Raw genomic sequence first — 21,544 nt, 5'->3', positions numbered from 1 at the left:
GGTAGGTGAAAAGTCGCTTTCTGCAATATTTGTCCTTAGGTTTCATACTTGTACACACTACTAAGGTTTATTTAAAAGCATCCGTCCTGAAATGAGGTTGACCACTAGGATCCGGAATTAACAAACATGTACGCTGTTACAAGAGAAAATAAATATTTAACTAAGATTAAAATATATAAACAGGGTGATTCGCGAGAATTTACCGTCCTTTACTGAGCTTATTTCTGATGATATTCTGAGCAGAATATATCATATAAACATGGGTTCTATTCTCAATATTTACAGAGTTACGTTTCGTCATTGGAACGCATTGCTGTGAACGCGTGATCTTGGTCAGCGTACAGTCAGCAGCCAGCGCGAGCGCTAAGGAAATCAAAGATAGCCGTATGCAGTTACGTAGAGCGACGAGTGCCGTTCACAAGTATGCGGCCAAATGTACTCAAGCGGACGGCGACATTTTTTAAAATGTGTTTTAAACTCTCCAAGACTGTAAATTAGGATGCAAAATTTAACTGCATATAATTAAGTCTGTGGAAGTGGTGTGATTTTTAATAATTGTTGTGATAAGTGCGTAAGAATAATATAATTTTCTAGTTGAGAATAGGAAAAGATGTCTGTACGAAGCAACTAAGGAGTTCACAACACATTTTTAGATTCATAATACTTGCCAATTAAGGAAATGATACTTCTGAATGATTCATTCTCTATTTGTATTATTCTTTAACTTCAAATTAAAGAAAAAACGTGTTTTACAAACAACTCTAAATTAGTGTAACTCTGAAAATATTGAGAATAGGAACTATATTTATATGTCATTTAGTAGTAGTATTTATTCCATATTTATAAACCCTGTTTGACATATAGTATATTAGGGTTATATTTTAAACTAATCATAACAAATTGAAACTTACAGACTACCATACAATAAATATACACTTGTAAGAGTGTAACATATATAAATTAATTAGATTAATGCCTTGAAATTACAGTCGAAAAACATAGAGAATTTAACATGAATAGCATGTTGCACTTATAGATAATATTATGACACTTAGCTAATATACACACATACACACATACATACATACATACATGCATACATACATACATACATACATACATACATGCTTACTTACGTATGTAGAGACATAACATATAGATACATACGGTGAATAAACATTAATTTGATTGAAGGCTTGAAATTATAATCGAAATACCTAGACAATTTAACATGAATAGACATGTTGAACTTGTAGATCATATTAAGACATTTCGCTAAAATATGTACATTTGTAGACATAATATAACAACATTCATACATACATACATACATACATATACTCACACACAGATATATATATATTATATATATGTATATATATATATATATATATATATATATATATATATATATATATATATAGACACACACAGCAAGATGTACGTCAGTAACAGATAATTGGAAAGGATGAACAATATTAAATACCTTGGACATTCATTATCACTTACACATGACTTTGATATACAAAATAAATTTACCAAATTTATAAAAACATAATGCATAATAAATACAATTTTAAAACCATCATTTATTTAGAGTTATACACGAATCGCAGTTAAAAAAAGAACTCATTATATGTCATTTTTTGCTCAAAATGTCTTCAGAAATAAGCTCCGTAAAGGACGGTAAATCCTCGTGAATCATCCTGTATATAATGGTCACATATGATTTAATATAGTGTATAAATTCAATATTTTGTTTCAGGTTAATACAGGATGTCCTTAATTTTGAGGAAATAATAAGTCCTTCGTTGCAATGTATATACTAAAGTAGGTGACAGCTATTGCAATTATATAGTAGGCCTATATAAAAAATTAATAAACCAGTACTAAATTAAGCAATAATTTCATTACGAGACAAAAATTATACATTAAAACTAAACAAAAGAACGAATCTGCTCAACTTTACACGAGCGTAAGGTCGTAATTAGGGTGTCTCTTATGAAATACTCGTCTTGATGTCACTATGCCTATAGCCTTTAGTTATTAGTACTTTGTACAATTTATACAGTATATTCATTTACACTTCTTTGGTTAAGCAGAATCCACCTTTACTAGAACAGCAGCAATATCATTATCCCCTGGGCATAGATAGAGACATTTGATGTAGGATATACTTACATCGAATCTTAAACATTATTAAGTTTTAACGTGTATTATGTTTCAGGAAATAATCAATGAGCACGAAAAGACAATCGATGAAAATAACCCAAGAGATTTAATAGACGTATACTTGAGGGAGATGAAGCAGCAGAGCAGCAATCCAGATACTACCTTCACAGGTAAACATGTTAAGGAAAGTTGCTAGTACATATACAGAAAAATAAAATTATAGTAACCAGTGTTTAAATCGAATCTCAGATAATAACCGGAATAGTGGGTAGAATATGATTATAGTGAAGGAGCATAGGCCTAGGGAAAATAAAAGGAGATGCAGAAATATGAAAAATATCTGGCATACGTTCATTTCCTCCAATAAAATTTTGACGGAATTCCTTACATCAGTAATTTTGAATCGTTTAATAATTTGACATACAGATGAGTAAACATAATAACGGAACGCAACGCAAAGTAACATGATACATAACTCAATTAATAAAACATATAATAATACGACCGTTATAAATTAACATAGGCTAAGCTTAATAAAAATCTTCTTAATACATAAATAAGAGAAAACAGAAATAGAGGGAAGGAGAGAGTGTGTGTTTTTTTTTACGTGGGTTACAATATATGGAGAAATTCGGTTTTACTTTTTTTGTTATTGTGTATTATCTTTAGTTTTCTATTTAGGTCCAATTTCTATTTTGTCATTTATGTATGTATATATGTATGTATCTATATATGTATGCCTATGTACAGACCGATTGTTTAGTCCTGACAACTCGGCGACGCGAAAGAGGGGAAGTAATAGGAGTAGTGGGGAGAGATCCGGAGTAGAGAGAAGGGCGAGCGGTCAGTAAAGAAATGTAGTACAGCTTAACTGTACTAGAAGTACTAGAAACACGATGCTCTACAGCACGCGTGATATCCGATCGCTCTGAATGCAAGCGACTGACTAACCCGAACACACCTTGGCGTAACTAATGGACTCGCCTGACCCAGGCGCACATTATCGGCGACTGTCAGGACTGAACAATCGTACTGTATGTATGTATGTATGTATGTATGTATGTATGTATGTATGTATGTATGTATGTATGTATGTATGTTTGTCCTCTATACAAATGGACATGCATTGACCGATATGGTCCACACCTGCGGAGTAATACTTAGCGCGTCTGGCTGCGAAACCAGGTGGCCCGGGTTCGATTCCCGGTCGGGGCAAGTTACCTGGTAGAGGATTTTCTGGGGTTTTCCCTCAACCCAATGTGAGCAAATGCTGGATAACTTTCGGTGCTGGACCCCGCACTCATTTCACCAGCATTGTCACCTTCATCTCATTCAGACGCTCCATAACGTAAGCTGTTGATAAAGCGTCGTAAATAACCTACTAAAAATTTGACCGATATGTGGCAAAGTTTGCACATTTAACCTTCATAACCAGGTGAAAAGCATAGGCTACATAAAATTTTGCAAATTGACGTTAATTTAATTTAAAAAATTAAAAGTAGAAATCAATACGATCAAACATTCATGTAAAATCCTCACATAAAAACGCAAACAGTTAATCAGTCCAACCGGGATTCGAACCCACCATTGAGTACATCTATGAAACACGAATGTAGTCCACAGTCATGATTTATATTTTAGTTTACACTTCCTAAGTCTGATCAGTGAATTGTGTTACTAGACAAGTATGTGTGCAATGGAGGAAAGGAACTGCCCACTTTACCCAGTATCTCCTGGCTTAGTTGCTTAATGAGTAATACTTTCTTTTGGTATAGCTCATTAGGTTCCAAACTTGTCTTCGAAAAGTGACTCAACAACAAGACTAAGTTCACCGAGACATGCTTCGGATCTGCATATTGGATAGTTGCCAAGCTATCCGTTAAAATGTGTGATTAACTGTACATTATGTCGTTTATTTTAAATCTGAATATGGAAACTGTGCAGTTGAAAGCCTCATCACGCTCTGCTTGGACATTTTCTCTGCGGGCAGCGAAACCACGAGCAACACGCTGTCCTTCATCATGCTGTACATGGTGCTGTACCCCACAGTGCAGGCAAAGGTGCAGAGAGAGCTGGACGCCGTGATAGGAAGGGACAGACGACCGTCCCTTGAGGACAGACCGAGGTACAGTATGTGATCATCACTGTCAACACTATCACAATCATCATTACAGCAGCTATTAGAACTACTATCAACACCAACAATATCAGCATAAACATTTTCATCATTTTTAGATTGCATTTATCATCACCATAACCTATACAGTGTGTTTCCGAGATGGTGTTACAAACTTTCAGGAATGATGGCGAAGGGCACTTGTATCAATTTGAGATACTGCCAGTGCCTCACTTCCTGAGCTGTTTCTTTGAGGGGCGAGACGCAGAGGGGGTGAGTGGGCGGTCCTAGGTACCGCATGTGCCTACTACCCTACGTTCAGCACATCGGCCTTTTCAGGATTCGTTTCGTCAGCTATGGAGCAAGATCAGCCATGGACAAACGAATGTATAGGCTGCCCCCTCACAAAACGAATTATGTCCTTCTCATCAATTCCTGTAACTAAACACTAATACCAGTGGTAGACTACAGTCTCTACTCGAGATTATCGACCTAATCGCGATTACGGTTGTCACGTGTACACATTCGTAAACTCTTTCCCCTGTGGCAGTGTTTCTCAAACGTTTTTCCACCGCGAAATCCCTTTTAATCTAAAGTGTACTTGCGGAATCCTTGTAATATTTTATTAGTATTTAATAGTTAACAGACAAGTGAGAGCTAGTATCTCAATAATTCTGTTTAGTGGGATGAATGTATTTGTTTTTTAAGCCTGCAATCTGGTTTTATGGCGGAAAGTTGTAGTCTCATTTATGCTATACTTCTGCATTTTGTCTTTTCGGTATTTTGTTTTTGTGGACACATACGCAGAGAATGCAGTGATGAAAGTGGTAAGTATTATGGGTATTTTCCGTTTTAGACGTTAATTAGGCCTAAACATATTGTTATTACGCATATTATTGTAATATTATTATTACTCATATTCTTGGAATATTATTATCATTATTATTATTATTATTATTATTATTATTATTATCATCATAATCATCATCATCAGTTGTTTCATGTTATTATTGATTCACATTTTCGTAACATTGATATATTTTTATAGTATCCATTAAGTATAAAATAGCCACCGGTGCAGCCCAGTCGGCTAAGGCGCTTGCCTATCGATCCAGAGTTGCGCTCGGGCCCGGGTTCGATTGCCTCTTGGACCGATTACTTGGTTCGATTTTTTCCCGAGGTTTTCTCCAACGGTAAGGCGAATGTCATGTAATCTTTGGCGAATCCCCGACCTCACCTCGCCAAATACCATTTCGCTACCATCAATCCCACCGATGCAAAATAACCTAGTAGTTGATACAATGTCGTTAAATAACCAAGTAAAAAAAGTATAAAATAAAATTTAAAATCATATAGGGCTCACGGAATCCCGGAACATATTTTGAGAAATGCTGCTCTATGGCAATTCAGCAATAATTGTCCGGACTGAACGAAGAGTGGCCTAGTGTGTACTTACATCGCCATCGCCATCAGAGATAATAGTGATACTGGTAACCACGATTAGAGTATCCAGTATTATAAATAGTAAAGACCCCTGCAATGGCATAGGATAATGTTTTCAGCACATGTAATATGCTGCCGTGCCACACGCTGCAACTGCCGTTCCGGTCCGAGCAGACCTAAGAGGCGTGGTTATAAGCACTAGGGAGCTCTCGGTTCAGGACGTGAGACACGGGCAGTAAGGAATCCTGGTCCAGAAATGACCGAGTCGAAAGTTACAAGCAAAAATACATAGTTCTGTGGAAATGAAATAATTTTACTCTTCTGTACACCTTATTTATGTGTATTTATCTGTACATCTTACATATACTGTATTCATCTGAATACTTACAGTATTCCATTCACTGCGCTGTCTGAGGGATGGGGACAGAAAACTACACTAAAGCAATGCAGGTAGCGTAATGTGTAACGGACATGGTCGCTTCCGGTATGCACGTCTGTAGACAGCAGTGTATGTGTACAAGTTGCAGTGTCCAGTCGATCAGTCCTAGTGAAGTGGAGGAATACACGAGAGCGGAATAAGCACACCTGATTTTCGAATACGGATGAGCCAATGGGAACAGTAGACAAGCTAACATATTGTATCAAGTCTCAATATCCACGTGGGAGACATCCGGCCCATACAATTTTTCCACGACTGTTCCAAAAGTTAAGGGAAGGAGGGCACGTGGTGCCAAATTACAATTGCTTATAACTAGGGAACGGAATTTGGAGTAGTAAAAGCTAGTATTGGCATCTACACAGCCATTTGTTTACAACCCTTTATACAAAGTCCTCCCCTCCATGACATACTCGCAGCTCTCTGCACGTCAACAACAGGTGAACGGGACAGTTGTCGCATAAGAACTGCAACATGCAGGTTTGCAGATCAGCGTAGTGAAGTGCAGGTACAATGCCGAAAGTGAAACCAACTAACAATATAAAATTGAAAGACTATATTTGTAAAAGCTCCAGATCGAATATCAAAATTCGGAAACAATTCCCTAAATTGTCGCTTCCCCCATGTCCAGTTCTTAAGAGCTGGGGGTCATGGTTAGAAGCTTGCAATTATTACACACGTCACCTCCAATCTGTGAAGAAAGTGGTCCAGTCTTTCGATACCGATGACGCGGCTGCGATTCAAATACGCCAGGAACTGCTAAATGATAGAACAATCGAGAAAGAAGTCACGGATATTAAGTCAAATTTTGGATATTTATCGGATGCCATTATTCAGTTAGGAAAGTCAGAAGTAGAACTAGTTGAGCAAATAAATATTATGAGGACTATTGTAAATAAACTGAGCGCAGTAGAAGGTGAAATAGGAAAACGTGTTGGTGAAAAAATGAACAGAGTTTTGATTAAAAATGATGGGTACGATATTCTTAGTCGGATTTCAGATGTATTAACAAAGACGTGTCCCAATGACGTCATTCAACATGTGAATTTAATTGACGTATCTTGTTTCAAGTACTCTCCAATTGTCTATGTAGATGTAGAGCGGAGTTTTTCAATGTTAAAAAATTTCCTTCCTTGCAACAGAGCAAAGTTGTATTTTGAAAATTTGAAAATAATATTTACAATTTATTATAACGAGGCATAGTAGGAATAATTGTTTCATCAACAAAACATAGCATTAATTGAAAATGCCATTTCGTTTGGTTCTACATTTTGTTCAACATTTAATGATACTGTATTAGGCTATGTTGTAAATATTGTATTATATTGCATATATTGTAAATACTGTTGTATACATATTATCATATTTCATGACATTGTAAATAAAGGTTATAATATAACACGCTCCTGACAGAAAAACACACATATTCAGAGGCGAGTTCCATGCAGAAGACAACTGTCTATCAACCATCAATGTTTCCACTGACACGCGAGGACGCAGAGATTGATATTTAATTATGTATATTTGTAATGTTGTTTATTGGTGTCTTGTGCGTTGCCAAGAAAAGCACATGTAGTTAAAAAAGAAATGCAGATTATGTATGTAGGTCACTATATGTCATGAAACTATAACAATTGTTTATTCTGAAATATATTTACAGCATGTTGCGTGTAAGTTTGTATGAAGTGGACTGTACTCATCCATGCAGCTCGCTTGACAGTCACTGAGCTACGAATATCTATATTACGTTTCACCATTCTTTATAATACTCCAAATCCCTTTCCCTGCTTATAACTTTCGACTTAGTCATTTCTGGACCATGGTTCCTGATCGCAAATTGATACATGTGTCCTTCACCATCATCCCTGAAAGTTTGTAACACCACCTTGGAAACACTCTGTATATGAATATTTTTTTTTGGTATTTCTCATACCCAATAAAATTGTGCATTCCATTCAAGTCGTGGGCATTTCAAGTTGTCTCTCTCTATCAGTTTATGACACAGCATCATAGAATGAATTCAATATAGGGTATATATTGTGGGTTAGAGTCGAGCACTACTACAGTTACGAAGAATAGAAATGAGATATTGCTTGACAGTATGCAAAGCTCTTCCGTCTCGCGAAGTGATCCAGTGTCCGGTGTAACGAATGTCCGAGTCTTTCTCGAGTAGACGGTTCTGGATCACGAAAGACGACATTGAAGAAGGCAGAGGAGGAGAGAAGTATTATTGCTACTCAACCAATAACAGAGGTCTCATTTCATGGTTGTCTTGAAGTTGGGCGGTCTGAAGCATTCTACCCCTGTCCAACTTCAAGACAAGCGTGGAATGAGACCTCTGCCATTGGTTGAATATAAATTATACTTCTCTCCTCCTCTACCGGCAATGTTTGCTTCTCCTATCAGACATTATGAAACCAAGTACGTGACCTCCATTGTTCGATTCCGGGACTGACCAACCTGACCGTGATTTTTACGTGGTTTCCCACAGTTACTTAGGCAAATGCCGGGTAGGAATTTTCATTGCCACGGTCCATTTTTCCTTCCCCTCCCGTGTATAAAATAATTTAGATTTACATATCATATATTATCAATCAATCTCATTCAATAGCCATATTCAGGTCAAGACGCATGTCTTCATCCTCTTCCAGTAGGGAACGTCCTCTCTACAACCATTCCTGGGTCCCAGCCTTCCGCAATATTTCTGCTGGGATTCATTTCTTAAGAGCAGTTCCAAGGGCGCTTCGACACCTTGGAAGGGCCGTTGGAATGGATTATGTGCTGCTTGGTCACTTTGGCGGTATGAATTTAGGACGGGGGAGGATAGGAGGGCTCATTGGGTGAGCGGATGAGAGGTCACATGCGGCCGGTGGGCTGGTACACCCTCATCCTCACTCATCCCATAACATTCCGAGTGCACAATAAGCCTCAGTATTACCGACGTGCAAAGGGCGTCCTAACCCGCCTGTAGCCACCGTGACCTGACCTATGGAACTAAGTTTAGATTGTTATAAAACGTAAGATTATGTAGTAACATAATGAGTTATAGAATATAGAATTCATTAAAGCAATAACAGCAGATGACACTACTTTCCTATGTTCTTCCTCTGCTCTAAATCAATTACATGCTCTCAACAACGACACTCTATCACAGATGGCTTTATGGTTTGAATCTAATGGTTTCTTGCTTAATCAAGAAAAATGTATCAACATAACTTTCAGCCTAAATTATCTAATAAATAAGGACAACATACTCAACTACACAAAATTTATAGACTCCAGTTTAACATGGGATAAGCACATCGAATACATATGCACAAAGCTATCAAGAGTTTTATATTTTGTTAAATAAATTAACGACTTGCGTTTCTCAAAATTATTTAAGATGTGCCTACTTTTCTTTCTTTCAATCGATAATCCGATATGCCCTAATTTTCTGGGGAAATGTAACCAAATTTGGAAGCGTCTTGATTTTACAAAAGAAAGCCATCAGAATCTTATGTAAATCAAACTATCTGGAACACTGTCGGCCACTTTTAAGACAATCACGGATTTTAACAATCATAAATTTGTATATACATGATCTAGTACTTAACACTCGACAAAATATCGATAATTACTCATTAGTGGCCAATATACATGATCATGAAATTAGAAATAGTGAACAAATTAATATTCCTTATTGTAGATTACACAAGAGCAACACAGACTTTTTAATTATGGGGGTGAAATTATATAATAAGCTCCCAAGTCAATATTATAAATTACCAATCAATATCTTCAAAACTAGATTTTACAATTGGTTATTAAATAATCCTTTTTATTCGGTTGCTGAGTTTTTAACACAAATTTGTATGAAATTGTATTTTAATAAATAAGTTTAATTGCAATTTAGTTAGTTCCCTTTAATTTTAAAGTTTCAAATTATTTCATGTTTTCACTGTAGGCTATTATTTAAATTTTACGTTTCTTTTATTAGTGTTTTTTTTAATGTATTTATATGTTTTTCAATGTATTTTGACGAAGCCTAAAATTGTATGTCAGATTGCCAAAAAAAAATTGAATTGAATTGAATTGAATATAATACATTGTTATGCAGACTTCCGTACGTGGAGGCGGTGCTCGCAGAGCAAATGCGGGTTTCCACCACCTTACCCATTACAGCGCCTCACCGAGCTGATACAGACACACACCTCAATGGATATTTCATTCCTAAGGTGAGAATCAAGCATTTAAAGTGTAGATATGTTATAATGACTGGCAAGGTTGCCTATTTCCAACTTAGAATAATAATTTTAGTCTATATTACTTGACAGTCTTGGAATGGGACTGACCCTCCAACCCAGACAAGCCAAACGTCATTAATGGCATCAGTAGTCATAATGCCCATCTTAAAATATCCAATACACAAAAATTTCCATACCATATTGACCTGCACTATATCGTCCAACCTAAAAGGTCCACCACCGGAAACGTCCACAAGGCAACTAAACTAAAAGCCAGGTTATGAACCGACTAAACCGGAAGCAATATTCTGTTGTTCTCTTTCAGAGCTCTGTTGCCACATGGTGGCGCGAGATTCGAAGCGTGTTCAGCGTTTGTCACCGATATGTTTAAAATAACTGTCATAATACAATAAAGAAGTATGAAACGAATTCAAACATTTGAGTTGAACGAACAATGATTCAATTCAATAATAATAATAATAATAATAATAATAATAATAATAATAATAATAATAATAATAATAATAATAATAATAATAATGATAATAATAATAATAATAATAATGATAATAATAATAATAGTTATAATAATAATAATAATGATATAGTGTTAACTAAATATATCAAGATATATTATAGTAATTTTCATTTTATTTTGAGTTGTTATAAATCGAATTTACTATTTAGCTATTTTTGTACATCAATAATAATAATAATTTAATGGATATAATCTTAATTTTATATTTAGACATGATTGAGTCATGTACGAGTATATTAAATTATTATTATTATTGATATTATTATTATTATTATTATTATTATTATTATTATTATTATTATTATTATTATTACTTCACATAATATATCAATAAGCAAATATAAAAATCTAAAAGGAAAACTCGAGCCGGCTGCTCCATTGTTTAAAATAAATGAATAAATAAATAAATAAATAAATAAATAAATAAATAAATGAATAATAGTATTCGGACACTATTAGGTCTACTATTAATTTATAGTATACACAATATGGCAATTAGAACAGTTAAGTAAGTCATAAGCAGTGCCTCAGCTATTTGCCGCCTTACTTCTTCTGCCGATGTAATGCCTCCATTTACACGTTTTTATCGGTAATGTTTTATATACAGACAAAAAATCTCTGTCTCTCTCTCTCTCTCTAGATTTAAAAACCCGCTTCCTTTTTATACATTATCACTCGGATAATTTATTATTCTATTCAAGTACTACTGTTTATAGTTATATGTGAATTTAAATTGTAAGCTTAATTTATATCATTTATTAATATCAATGTTAATTTATATTGCCATACAGCAAGGAAATTATTTTAGTTTAAAAACTTCACAACGTCTACTGCATGTAATTAATTGGGAGTGTATTTTCTTCAACATTTGTGTACCAATAATAATAATAATAATAATAATAATAATAATGATAATAATAATAATAGTTATAATAATAATAATAATGATATAGTGTTAACTAAATATATCAAGATATATTATAGTAATTTTCATTTTATTTTGAGTTGTTATAAATCGAATTTACTATTTAGCTATTTTTGTACATCAATAATAATAATAATTTAATGGATATAATCTTAATTTTATATTTAGACATGATTGAGTCATGTACGAGTATATTAAATTATTATTATTATTGATATTATTATTATTATTATTATTATTATTATTATTATTATTACTTCACATAATATATCAATAAGCAAATATAAAAATCTAAAAGGAAAACTCGAGCCGGCTGCTCCATTGTTTAAAATAAATGAATAAATAAATAAATAAATAAATAAATAAATAAATAAATAAATAAATAAATAAATGAATAATAGTATTCGGACACTATTAGGTCTACTATTAATTTATAGTATACACAATATGGCAATTAGAACAGTTAAGTAAGTCATAAGCAGTGCCTCAGCTATTTGCCGCCTTACTTCTTCTGCCGATGTAATGCCTCCATTTACACGTTTTTATCGGTAATGCTTATATACAGACAAAAAATCTCTGTCTCTCTCTCTCTCTAGATTTAAAAACCCGCTTCCTTTTTATACATTATCACTCGGATAATTTATTATTCTATTCAAGTACTACTGTTTATAGTTATATGTGAATTTAAATTGTAAGCTTAATTTATATCATTTATTAATATCAATGTTAATTTATATTGCCATACAGCAAGGAAATTATTTTAGTTTAAAAACTTCACAACGTCTACTGCATGTAATTAATTGGGAGTGTATTTTCTTCAACATTTGTGTACCAATAATAATAATAATAATAATAATAATAATAATAATAATAATAATAATAATAATAATAATAATAATAATAATAATAATAATAATCCATGGCGCTACAGTCCGTGAAGGGCCTAGACCGACCAGCCGGCTGCTGGCCTCACGTCCACATGCCGAAGCAGAGGTGGACGATCATCCAACCAGAATGGAGGTATCGTGTGGTTAGCACGATGATCCCCCCAGCCTTTATAGCTGGTATTCGCAACCGGATTTCGCTACCTATCGTAGCTCCCCAAGTGCATCACGATGCTGGGTGGGCACCGCTCCCATACACTGGCCGAAATTTCATGAGAAAATTTCTTCACCCATGAGGACTCGTACCAGCGCGCATTCGGTAACGCGAGTCCTAGGCGGGATGCCTTAGACCGCGACTTTGTGTACCAAAGGTCCTAATAAATAATAATGCTTGACGAACAATGAAAGAGTAGGGTCTATTATTGAAAATAATTAGTACCTACTACGTAAAATGAAATACTGTGTTCGTTTTTTGTTGTTTCGAAATGACTGCAATATATTTTTCTTCAAATACTATATAAAAATCATTTTAATAAATTATGCTTTACAAATCACTACTTTGTCAAGTATAACTGAGAAGCCTAAAGTTTTTTGTATTGCAATTGTCAAATATAGACACTGATAATAACCGTGTTTTTTTACTTCTGCTAAGTGTATTTATAATGTCCAAATGCATATTTAATCCAACCCTAGAAGCGCAGAACAGATTATTGTACACCCCTCCAGCTAAGAACTGGTAAGAGCTACGCTTGATTGATGCAACCTGCAAAGACAGGCGATCCGCGCACATAACTGCACATTCAGAGTCTGATTTCTGACATGCCTGGTCTAACACTTGCAGCAAAACATCTTTCACTTTTTGAAGAAACATGAATTACACATGAAGGAAGCACACGCAGTTTGCGTGCATTTCATGCAGCGGATCTAGTCTTTCCCATTATAGTCATCTGAAAATAACCAATAACAATTGAATCACTCATCATTTTCATTGTTGTCAGAGCCACATATTTCACATCAGTGTCAGTATCCTATTGTGAAGACGATTCTAGAATTGATCTCTTCTGACGGGATGCTTGTCTTGCTAACGGCCTTCTTCCTTGGGTTTGTCTGCCCAAAATCTTTTCTTTCTTTTTCTCGCAAACCACTACCTGCTAGTAGCAAGGCAAGCACAACCAGACCGATATCTCGTCGAGGTCTGCTGAGACCGTATGTGAACTATAAAAGCAGAAAAAATGTATCTCCGTCACACGCCATGAAGGCACTTGGGGGGCATGGAGGTAGAGCCCCATGCTTTCCATGACCTCGGCACTAGAATGAGGTGGTGTGATCGGCACCACGCTCTGACTGACTTTTACCCCCGGTAAAGACCCGGTACTCAATTTTATAGGAGGCTGAGTGAACCTCGGGGCCGTTCTGAAAGTTTGGCAACGAGAAAAAATCCTGTCATCACCCTGGGGTCGAACCCCGGACCTTCCAGTCCGTAGCCAGCTGCTCTACCAACTGAACTGTACAGACCTCATAATTCATATTCTTAATATTAAAGCACAGTCTAATAATACAGTCACGAAGCTTGAGTTGTGAGGGTGCTAGAAACAATAGACTGTGCCGGTACTATTTCGCATTGTCTGTAATGATGCGATATTAGCGATCCTAGTGGTTAGCAACTATATACGGATGCATATTTACTACGTATTGAGCTTCGTGACTGTATACACTAGACTGTGATTAAAGTAAGGATAAATACTCACTTCTATTTACAAATCTTCCTAACTGTCAACCCTGCAAGAACATCTGTAAAAAAAAAAAAAAGGAGAACGTATCCTCATGGCTACAGGAGCTGTCTCACACTGAAGCGAAGTGGATTCAGGTAACGAGAAGGCTGCCGAAAAATGTTTTAAGTGCTTTTCACACGATAATGACAGCACTTTATTGCTAGAAAAACACAACCTCCCCAAAATAGGAGACCTCCCAAAAATTAGGCTTCTTTCCTCTATTGTGGGAAAGATGGAACTTAAGAAAATAGTATCCACACAGTATGCTTTAGCTAAATGTGTTCAACACATGCAAGACAGTCTTCTCCATCCTCCATTCATTAAATCTACCCTTTCAATTAAAAAGAATTCTCATACAAATATTGGTGATGCCACATTTTTACTATTGCGACATTCTACTAACAGATTTAAATTCTAACTCAGCCCAAAGATTGCAGCGCGTTCATAATGCCTGCATACGTTTCATTTGCAACATCTGCAAATACGACCACATGGCACCTTCCCTTGAAACGTTCCAATGGGTAAGATTACAGGACCGAGGATATATCCATTCACTAATTTTCCTGTATCGCATCATCAATACTTCTTCGCCTATCCTTCGGTGTGTTTTAATTTCTTGTCCTCTTATCACAGCCTGGGTACTCGTTCTAAAAATGGCCCTTTATTATCTATGCCTTGCCATAAAACAGCTCCCTATTCTTCCTCTTTCACAGTATCAGCAATTCGTTTCTACAACTACCTGTCGAACGATATTGCAATTTAAATGTAAATTGCTAAAACACGTGACCAGTATTCATGTTTAATGCTCCTTTGTGTGTACGTGTGTATGTATATATATATATTTTTTTTTCCTCAGTGTTATATAGTTATAATTTACTTTGAATTTGTTATTCTTGTAATTTGTAATATTGGTTGACTTACCGCTCGCATATTCATTGAATGTAACTTCGAACCTTATATTATTTTGTAATTATTATTTAGTATGTTTGCATTAATTTACTCAATTTGTGCTTGTTGTGACTGTATAAATTTTTCATTAGTGTTCTTTAAATATTAGTAAAATTGTATCAGCTTCTTTTGTTTCTGGCTAAGTGGAAGAGAAGGCCAGATGGCCTTAACTTCGCCAGAATAAATAGATAAACAAACAAACAAACAAACAAACAAACAAACAAACAAACAAACAAATAATAATAATAATAATAATAATAATAATTATTATTATTATTATTATTATTATTATTATTATTAGCTTCAGACCAATTCCGTGCTTTTTTATACAATATTTACACTGACTAAGTTTTACTGAAAATGACATCATATACACTTTGAGCTCCTTTTATTATACTGCAACAGGATACGATGGTTGTGCTAAGCCTGTACAGCCTGTTTCAAGACAAGGAGCATTGGGGTGATCCTGAAACGTTCAGACCAGAACGCTTTTTGGACGCGGACGGCAGATTCGTGCAGGACGAGTGGGTGATCCCGTTCGGCCTGGGAAAACGGATGTGCACTGGCGAAGGGGTGGCCCGGAGTACCACTTTCCTCTTCTTCACGACTCTCCTGCAGCAGTTTACCATCAGCGTACCTGAGGGGGATCCCCCGCCATCTACGGCGCCTCTCTCGGGCGTCACCTTAACTCCGGCCCCCTTTAGAATTAAGATCACCACACGTGCCTAAGCACGGCATTCTATATGAAATTACAAGATCTCTGCCTCTCTGACGTAGTATCTTCATCGCATTTCTCTGTTTTTGTGACTTCGATGAGTAGTCACACCACATATCCAACATCACTACAATTTTCACTATCGTCATTATCACCGTCATTAACATCACTATCATAGTAATGACTACTACAATCTTAATCATCATCGTCATAATCATCATCATCATCACCATCATCAGTATGTCACCTTGATGTCCTTTAGTGATCAACTATTTCAGAAACTAAAATATGAAAACCAATGTCGATATGTTTTCAAATACGTATATGGACTCCGCATGAAAAGGTTCATAAAGTATCCAAAAAGAAACATACTTCATATAGTAGAGAACTAATTTCAAATCTGCTGGATATACTATCCGGAAAGACTACCACTTGAATCACAACAGAGCAATATTTGAAGTAGAGGAGAAGGTGGAAATATGGGCTACCATTTTGCTTTCCTGATAATAATGGAAAATGGTGTGCATATTGCTTGTAATCTTTATTGACATACAGAGTAATTATTCATATACAATTTTTCCAGTCTTAAAGGTCAATAGTTGCAATAGATATTTGCATATAATTAATTTTTGAAAGTAAGACGAACTGGTCCTCTACAGGTAGTTGGGTCTAAATATGGGCTACCACAAAAATTTGAAAATAAAATTGGAAAAAACAAAGAAATATAAGTAGGAAAACTGTGTCACATCAACGGCAATATTCTGTAACATAAAGAAAATCACGATGGTGAAAATATGGGACGTGTTAATATGCTAGTACTATGGGCTACCTATCCCGTATTTGATATATAGCGGTAGCCCATATTAGCAGCATCGACTCATGAAGGTTTCTAAGATTATGTATGGCAATTGTTTTTCTAAATAAATATTACTCTTATGCCATGTGATAGAGCTATTCTTCATCAGAGCAACACATCAAGCGTGATTTCTAAACACGAAATATATATATTTTTTTTCAATAAAATTGGAACTACACACCTGCAAAAACTTTGAAATTGATGAAAAACACAAAGCATACACCACATCTACACCACAAAGGCAATTGGTTTGTCTCTTAGTGCACGTAGACTGATGGACACGAGATGTACTTTTAGAGCTTTTTCGCTAGATAACAACACCATATATAGTAAAAAAAAAACGAGGTAACCCACATTACCACTCCTAGCCCATATTTCCACCTTCTCCTCTATTATTTGAGCAATTCTATTGCAATATTGTCCTACTAATTGGATAACGCAGCTGAAAGATATAGCTAAAGACGAAAGAGCTAAGTCGCTTTTGGAAGTCTGAGGTATGCAGGCCAACGTCTAGGGCCGTATTCATAGATATTCTTAGCGCGGGCTTCCGGTGGATGATCAGCGAACTTACGTTTTTCGTATTCATAAACCAGTGTTAGCGATATGATATGATATGAATCCTGTACAAGTAACCAGTCGATAGCCGGGGCTAGTTAGCACTCTCGTAGCGCAGGCTAGCGAAATGTCTATGAATATCACCCTTAGAGACTAAGTCCAAAATTACATATTACAAATTTATGCAATAGATTACGTAAAACAATTTATATCTTTGTTATACTTCGGTCATATTTTATCAATTAAAATTTTACGTCTCATTTATTTAGCTTTATTTCAATCCATTCACCAGTATGGAATTTTAGGGTGTGGAAATGCTTCTAATTCTAATCCCACTCCACTAATTCTTATTCAGAAAAGAATAATTAAAATATGCCTTAATAAACCAATTGATTACTCTTCCGAACTTTTGTTAATTGATTTTAATGTTTTGAAAATTAAACAGATTTATTATATTACCTTATTAAACTTCATACATAAAAATTGTAATAAATTCAAATTGTATCATCATAAATATGAAACTAAAAGATCCGATTTTATACGACTAGAGGGACCAAAGTGTTTCACAAGCACAGCTCTGAGCCATGGTACCTACTTTGGTCCAAGGTTATACAATAAAATAATTGATAAATACCCAAATTTGGAAAATTTTAGTATCAGGAATTTCAAAAATAGCGTTAGGAATTTAATTTTTAAAGAATATATATTGATTTAATATGTATATGTATTTGTATGACTTAAATTTTTAAATTGAAATTGTATTTTTAAATTTAATTTATTCCTGTAAATTTTTCTTTCTTGACCCAATTTGTGTCAAATAAATATTTTTGTTTGTGTTTATCTTTGTGTTTAGATATCTCCCTGAGCACGACTTTTTACTCCTTCAGGGAAGAACTAAGACTGTATTTTTGTACATGTTATTTTACTAACAATAAACAACTAAATAAACATGTGAAGAAGAAATAGGCCTACATTGAAGAAAAACAGTAGACCTATAACTAGCTGAGAAGGTGGCCCGTGTCAAGAATATTCAGTGACCCGGTAGGTTAAATGCGTGGGCAGTGAGTAAATATATAGTGCTATTACTCATTCAATAAAATATACCAAGTTGAAATGAATTGGGTGCAGTTATTGGAAAAATGGATTAATATAATATTGTGAAATAAGTAAAATTAGGTTAGGTTAGGTTAGGTTAGGTTAGGTATGCATAGTGTGTTTGCTGTTGAAAGAGAGAATGGGCCTAGCTACCAAAGCAGGTACATGTTAGGAAATTCTGCCGTGGTATAAGCAGGGTAGATTGTAGCTTTATGTGGTTAACCAATCAACGAATCGCAGTGCAATGTAAACAAACCAATTGCCGGAGTACAACGCTGAAACCTACGCACGAAAAACTTATCCTCATTCAATTGCTGCGATACAAAACACATTTCAGTTGTAACTTGGCCATACCTCAGGCTTTACGTCATTCATGACGTAACAACAGTCTAAGCACAACTAACCTAATATCCTCATCTTGTGGTATAAATTCCTACCTTCAGGAATAAGTTACTTCCTTTTTTCTTATTCAATGTCAGTTAATTGTAGGCCTATATTAACTTCATCACATTCACAATAACAGCAGGTTACTGATTGAAAAAGCATTGTGCATGGATAATAAACTTAGATGTGGCGTCAAGTGCACCGCCTTGCTTTGCAGAAACGATAAGAGTAGGAGCCCCTTCCCTTCATACGTTGCAAAGCCATCTCTTCAGTTCGTACAGCTGGCGCCAGCATTTTTGGCGTATGTTCTAGATATATAGTGTCCAGTTTGTGAGCATGTTGCTAGTACAGCTGAGAATGGTATCACTTCCTATACACGTCACATCAGCCATTTGCCAAACACAGTTGTCAGGCTGACTGCGGCAAATGTAAAACACTCGCACTTAACGTTCCCATTACTATTTCACACGCCAAAAACGGTGACGCGGACTATAACTCATGTTCTCCGGTGGAAGCCAATCTCCACGATGCAATGCAATTACACAATCGCAGTGATGTAAACTAGCCGAAGCAACAATAAGCAATCCTAGAAATTATATGTTGCAAGTATTGTCGTTTTTGTTCACGTTGATTTACTGTCTAATAACATTGATAATGTGCTGTCTAGCATTTCTCAAATCTTGAGGCACTGATATTACGGAAGTACAGCCAAATATATTGGACAAACAACAAAAATGAATCACGCATACACAACACAGCGCGAAGAAACATATTTACAAAACTAGTACACTTTTACTAAGTCATACTACTTTCGACCAATAAAATGGTACTGAACGACGTGCTTCAAGCAATAATGGCTGCTTATCCTATAATTTTGATCACCTCCGTAGCTTTTGTTTGTTTTTATCACATCCCTAGCACTTGTTTGTTTCATCACCTCCCTATCTTATGTTTTTTCTTTGCTAACATTGTACTTCCAGCAATTGTGCCTATTAAATGATTAATGTTTATTTCAACATCCTTAATTGAAACGTTTCTATCATTTATCTTGTTTATACCGGTATATATAATTTAGATTATGTTATAGCTTCTGCTGTATCAGATTATGGATAGTCACGTATAAAAGATTGTTTAATATATATTGATAATAGAAGTGGAATGCAACTGTTTTAATAAAATTGAAACTGAATCAACAAAGCCTTCTTGACTAATAATAATCGTTCATAGAGTTCAATGAAGATTGTACAGTTGGCACGGATGGTAACAGGAGAACAGCTCATCGTAACACACTACTGTCATCTAGCGGAATATTTGTAATGATGAGATGGCTCAACAATACATTTTTAAGACAGTTTATTATTTTAGTAAGTTAATTAATATTCTTATTTTATTAGAGTATTTTATTTCTTCTAATCTGCATATGCTTTCTCCTAATCGTTTAATAGTCAATTAAATCCCACTCGAGTTTTGGTTTTCTCTAGAAATATTGAAAGCTCTAGTGAAATTCTGTAAATAATGTAATTCTATTTGATATAGTTGATTTAGTTTTAAAATATAAGTTCTTATAAAAAATTAATACCAGCAACAAAAAAAAAATACTCCAGTCTATGTGCTTATAATAGATTTGCTGAAAATACTGTATATACTTTTTGTGCGAATATGTGTTTTATGTGAAAAAAAATTCGACTTCAACGCTTCAAACCACATTCGGAATGGTTTATGCGTTTTTAATTGGTATCCTGAAAATGTATATTTACATAATTTTTGGTGAAAATATATGTTCATTTGTGAAATTAAATTCTGTTTTCACGCTTGAAACTTTACATTCGGAATTTTTAACTAAGTTAATTGTGATTTATCACATATTAAAAATATTAAATTACACAGGAATTCGCTTCCTAGTAATTATTGTCCTAATTTAGATTCTGGCATTAATTCTGCTGTCAGTAAAAATATTTTGTGAAATATTTTATTGTGATCACTTACTTTGCTGAATATGTTGTAATTTAGAAGAAAGTCACAAAAATATACTGTTAATGTTATACAAAGTCAATGCTTAGAAGAAACGCTTGTATTTGGATTATTTGCCTTGAAAGAAAAAATCATTCCTTACACTTATAACTTATAATATGTTGAGAAAAATATGGACTGTGGATATTCCTAACAATACAGCACAATAAAATAACGTTTTCAGAACAGCTGAATACTTGTCAAGAACACGGTTATACTTTATCTTATGAAGATGAATAATAAAAAAGATACTAGATAAAGTACATAAACATTATAAAAGTGTTAAGATTCATAAAAGAGCCCGGATGTTTGGTAAAATGCCTTCTGGTTGATACGTGGTACAGTCATTAACTTCTGACAATGGCGCCTGAAGGGTAGGCACCCACAAGAATCTGGATGTCTCAGAAGATGCCGCGTGATACGGCGTACACTTAGACAGATCGACATCCTCCCTCAATATAGTCGCCGT

At 34.9% G+C, this 21,544-nt stretch overlaps 1 protein-coding gene across 3 annotated transcripts in view; it reads left to right on the top strand.

Annotated features, from left to right (window-relative positions):
- LOC138709377 (methyl farnesoate epoxidase-like) overlaps window positions 1-21,118 on the top strand; it is a 43,222-nt gene extending 22,104 nt beyond the window's left edge. For all 3 annotated transcript variants that reach the window (XM_069840113.1, XM_069840115.1, XM_069840114.1), the window contains exons 6-9: window positions 2,228-2,342; window positions 4,117-4,297; window positions 10,267-10,384; window positions 15,866-21,118. In XM_069840113.1, the coding sequence (XP_069696214.1) occupies window positions 2,228-2,342; window positions 4,117-4,297; window positions 10,267-10,384; window positions 15,866-16,189 (738 nt within the window). In that variant the 3' untranslated portion in view covers window positions 16,190-21,118. The remainder of the gene's footprint in view (window positions 1-2,227; window positions 2,343-4,116; window positions 4,298-10,266; window positions 10,385-15,865) is intronic.
- Window positions 21,119-21,544: the final 426 nt, after the last annotated feature.

Source organism: Periplaneta americana, chromosome 11 (genome assembly GCF_040183065.1).
Source record: "Periplaneta americana isolate PAMFEO1 chromosome 11, P.americana_PAMFEO1_priV1, whole genome shotgun sequence".
In the NCBI taxonomy this organism is placed as follows: domain Eukaryota; kingdom Metazoa; phylum Arthropoda; class Insecta; order Blattodea; family Blattidae; genus Periplaneta; species Periplaneta americana.
Note: the sequence above shows the minus strand (reverse complement) of the source record. Positions and strands in the feature narration are given on the sequence as shown.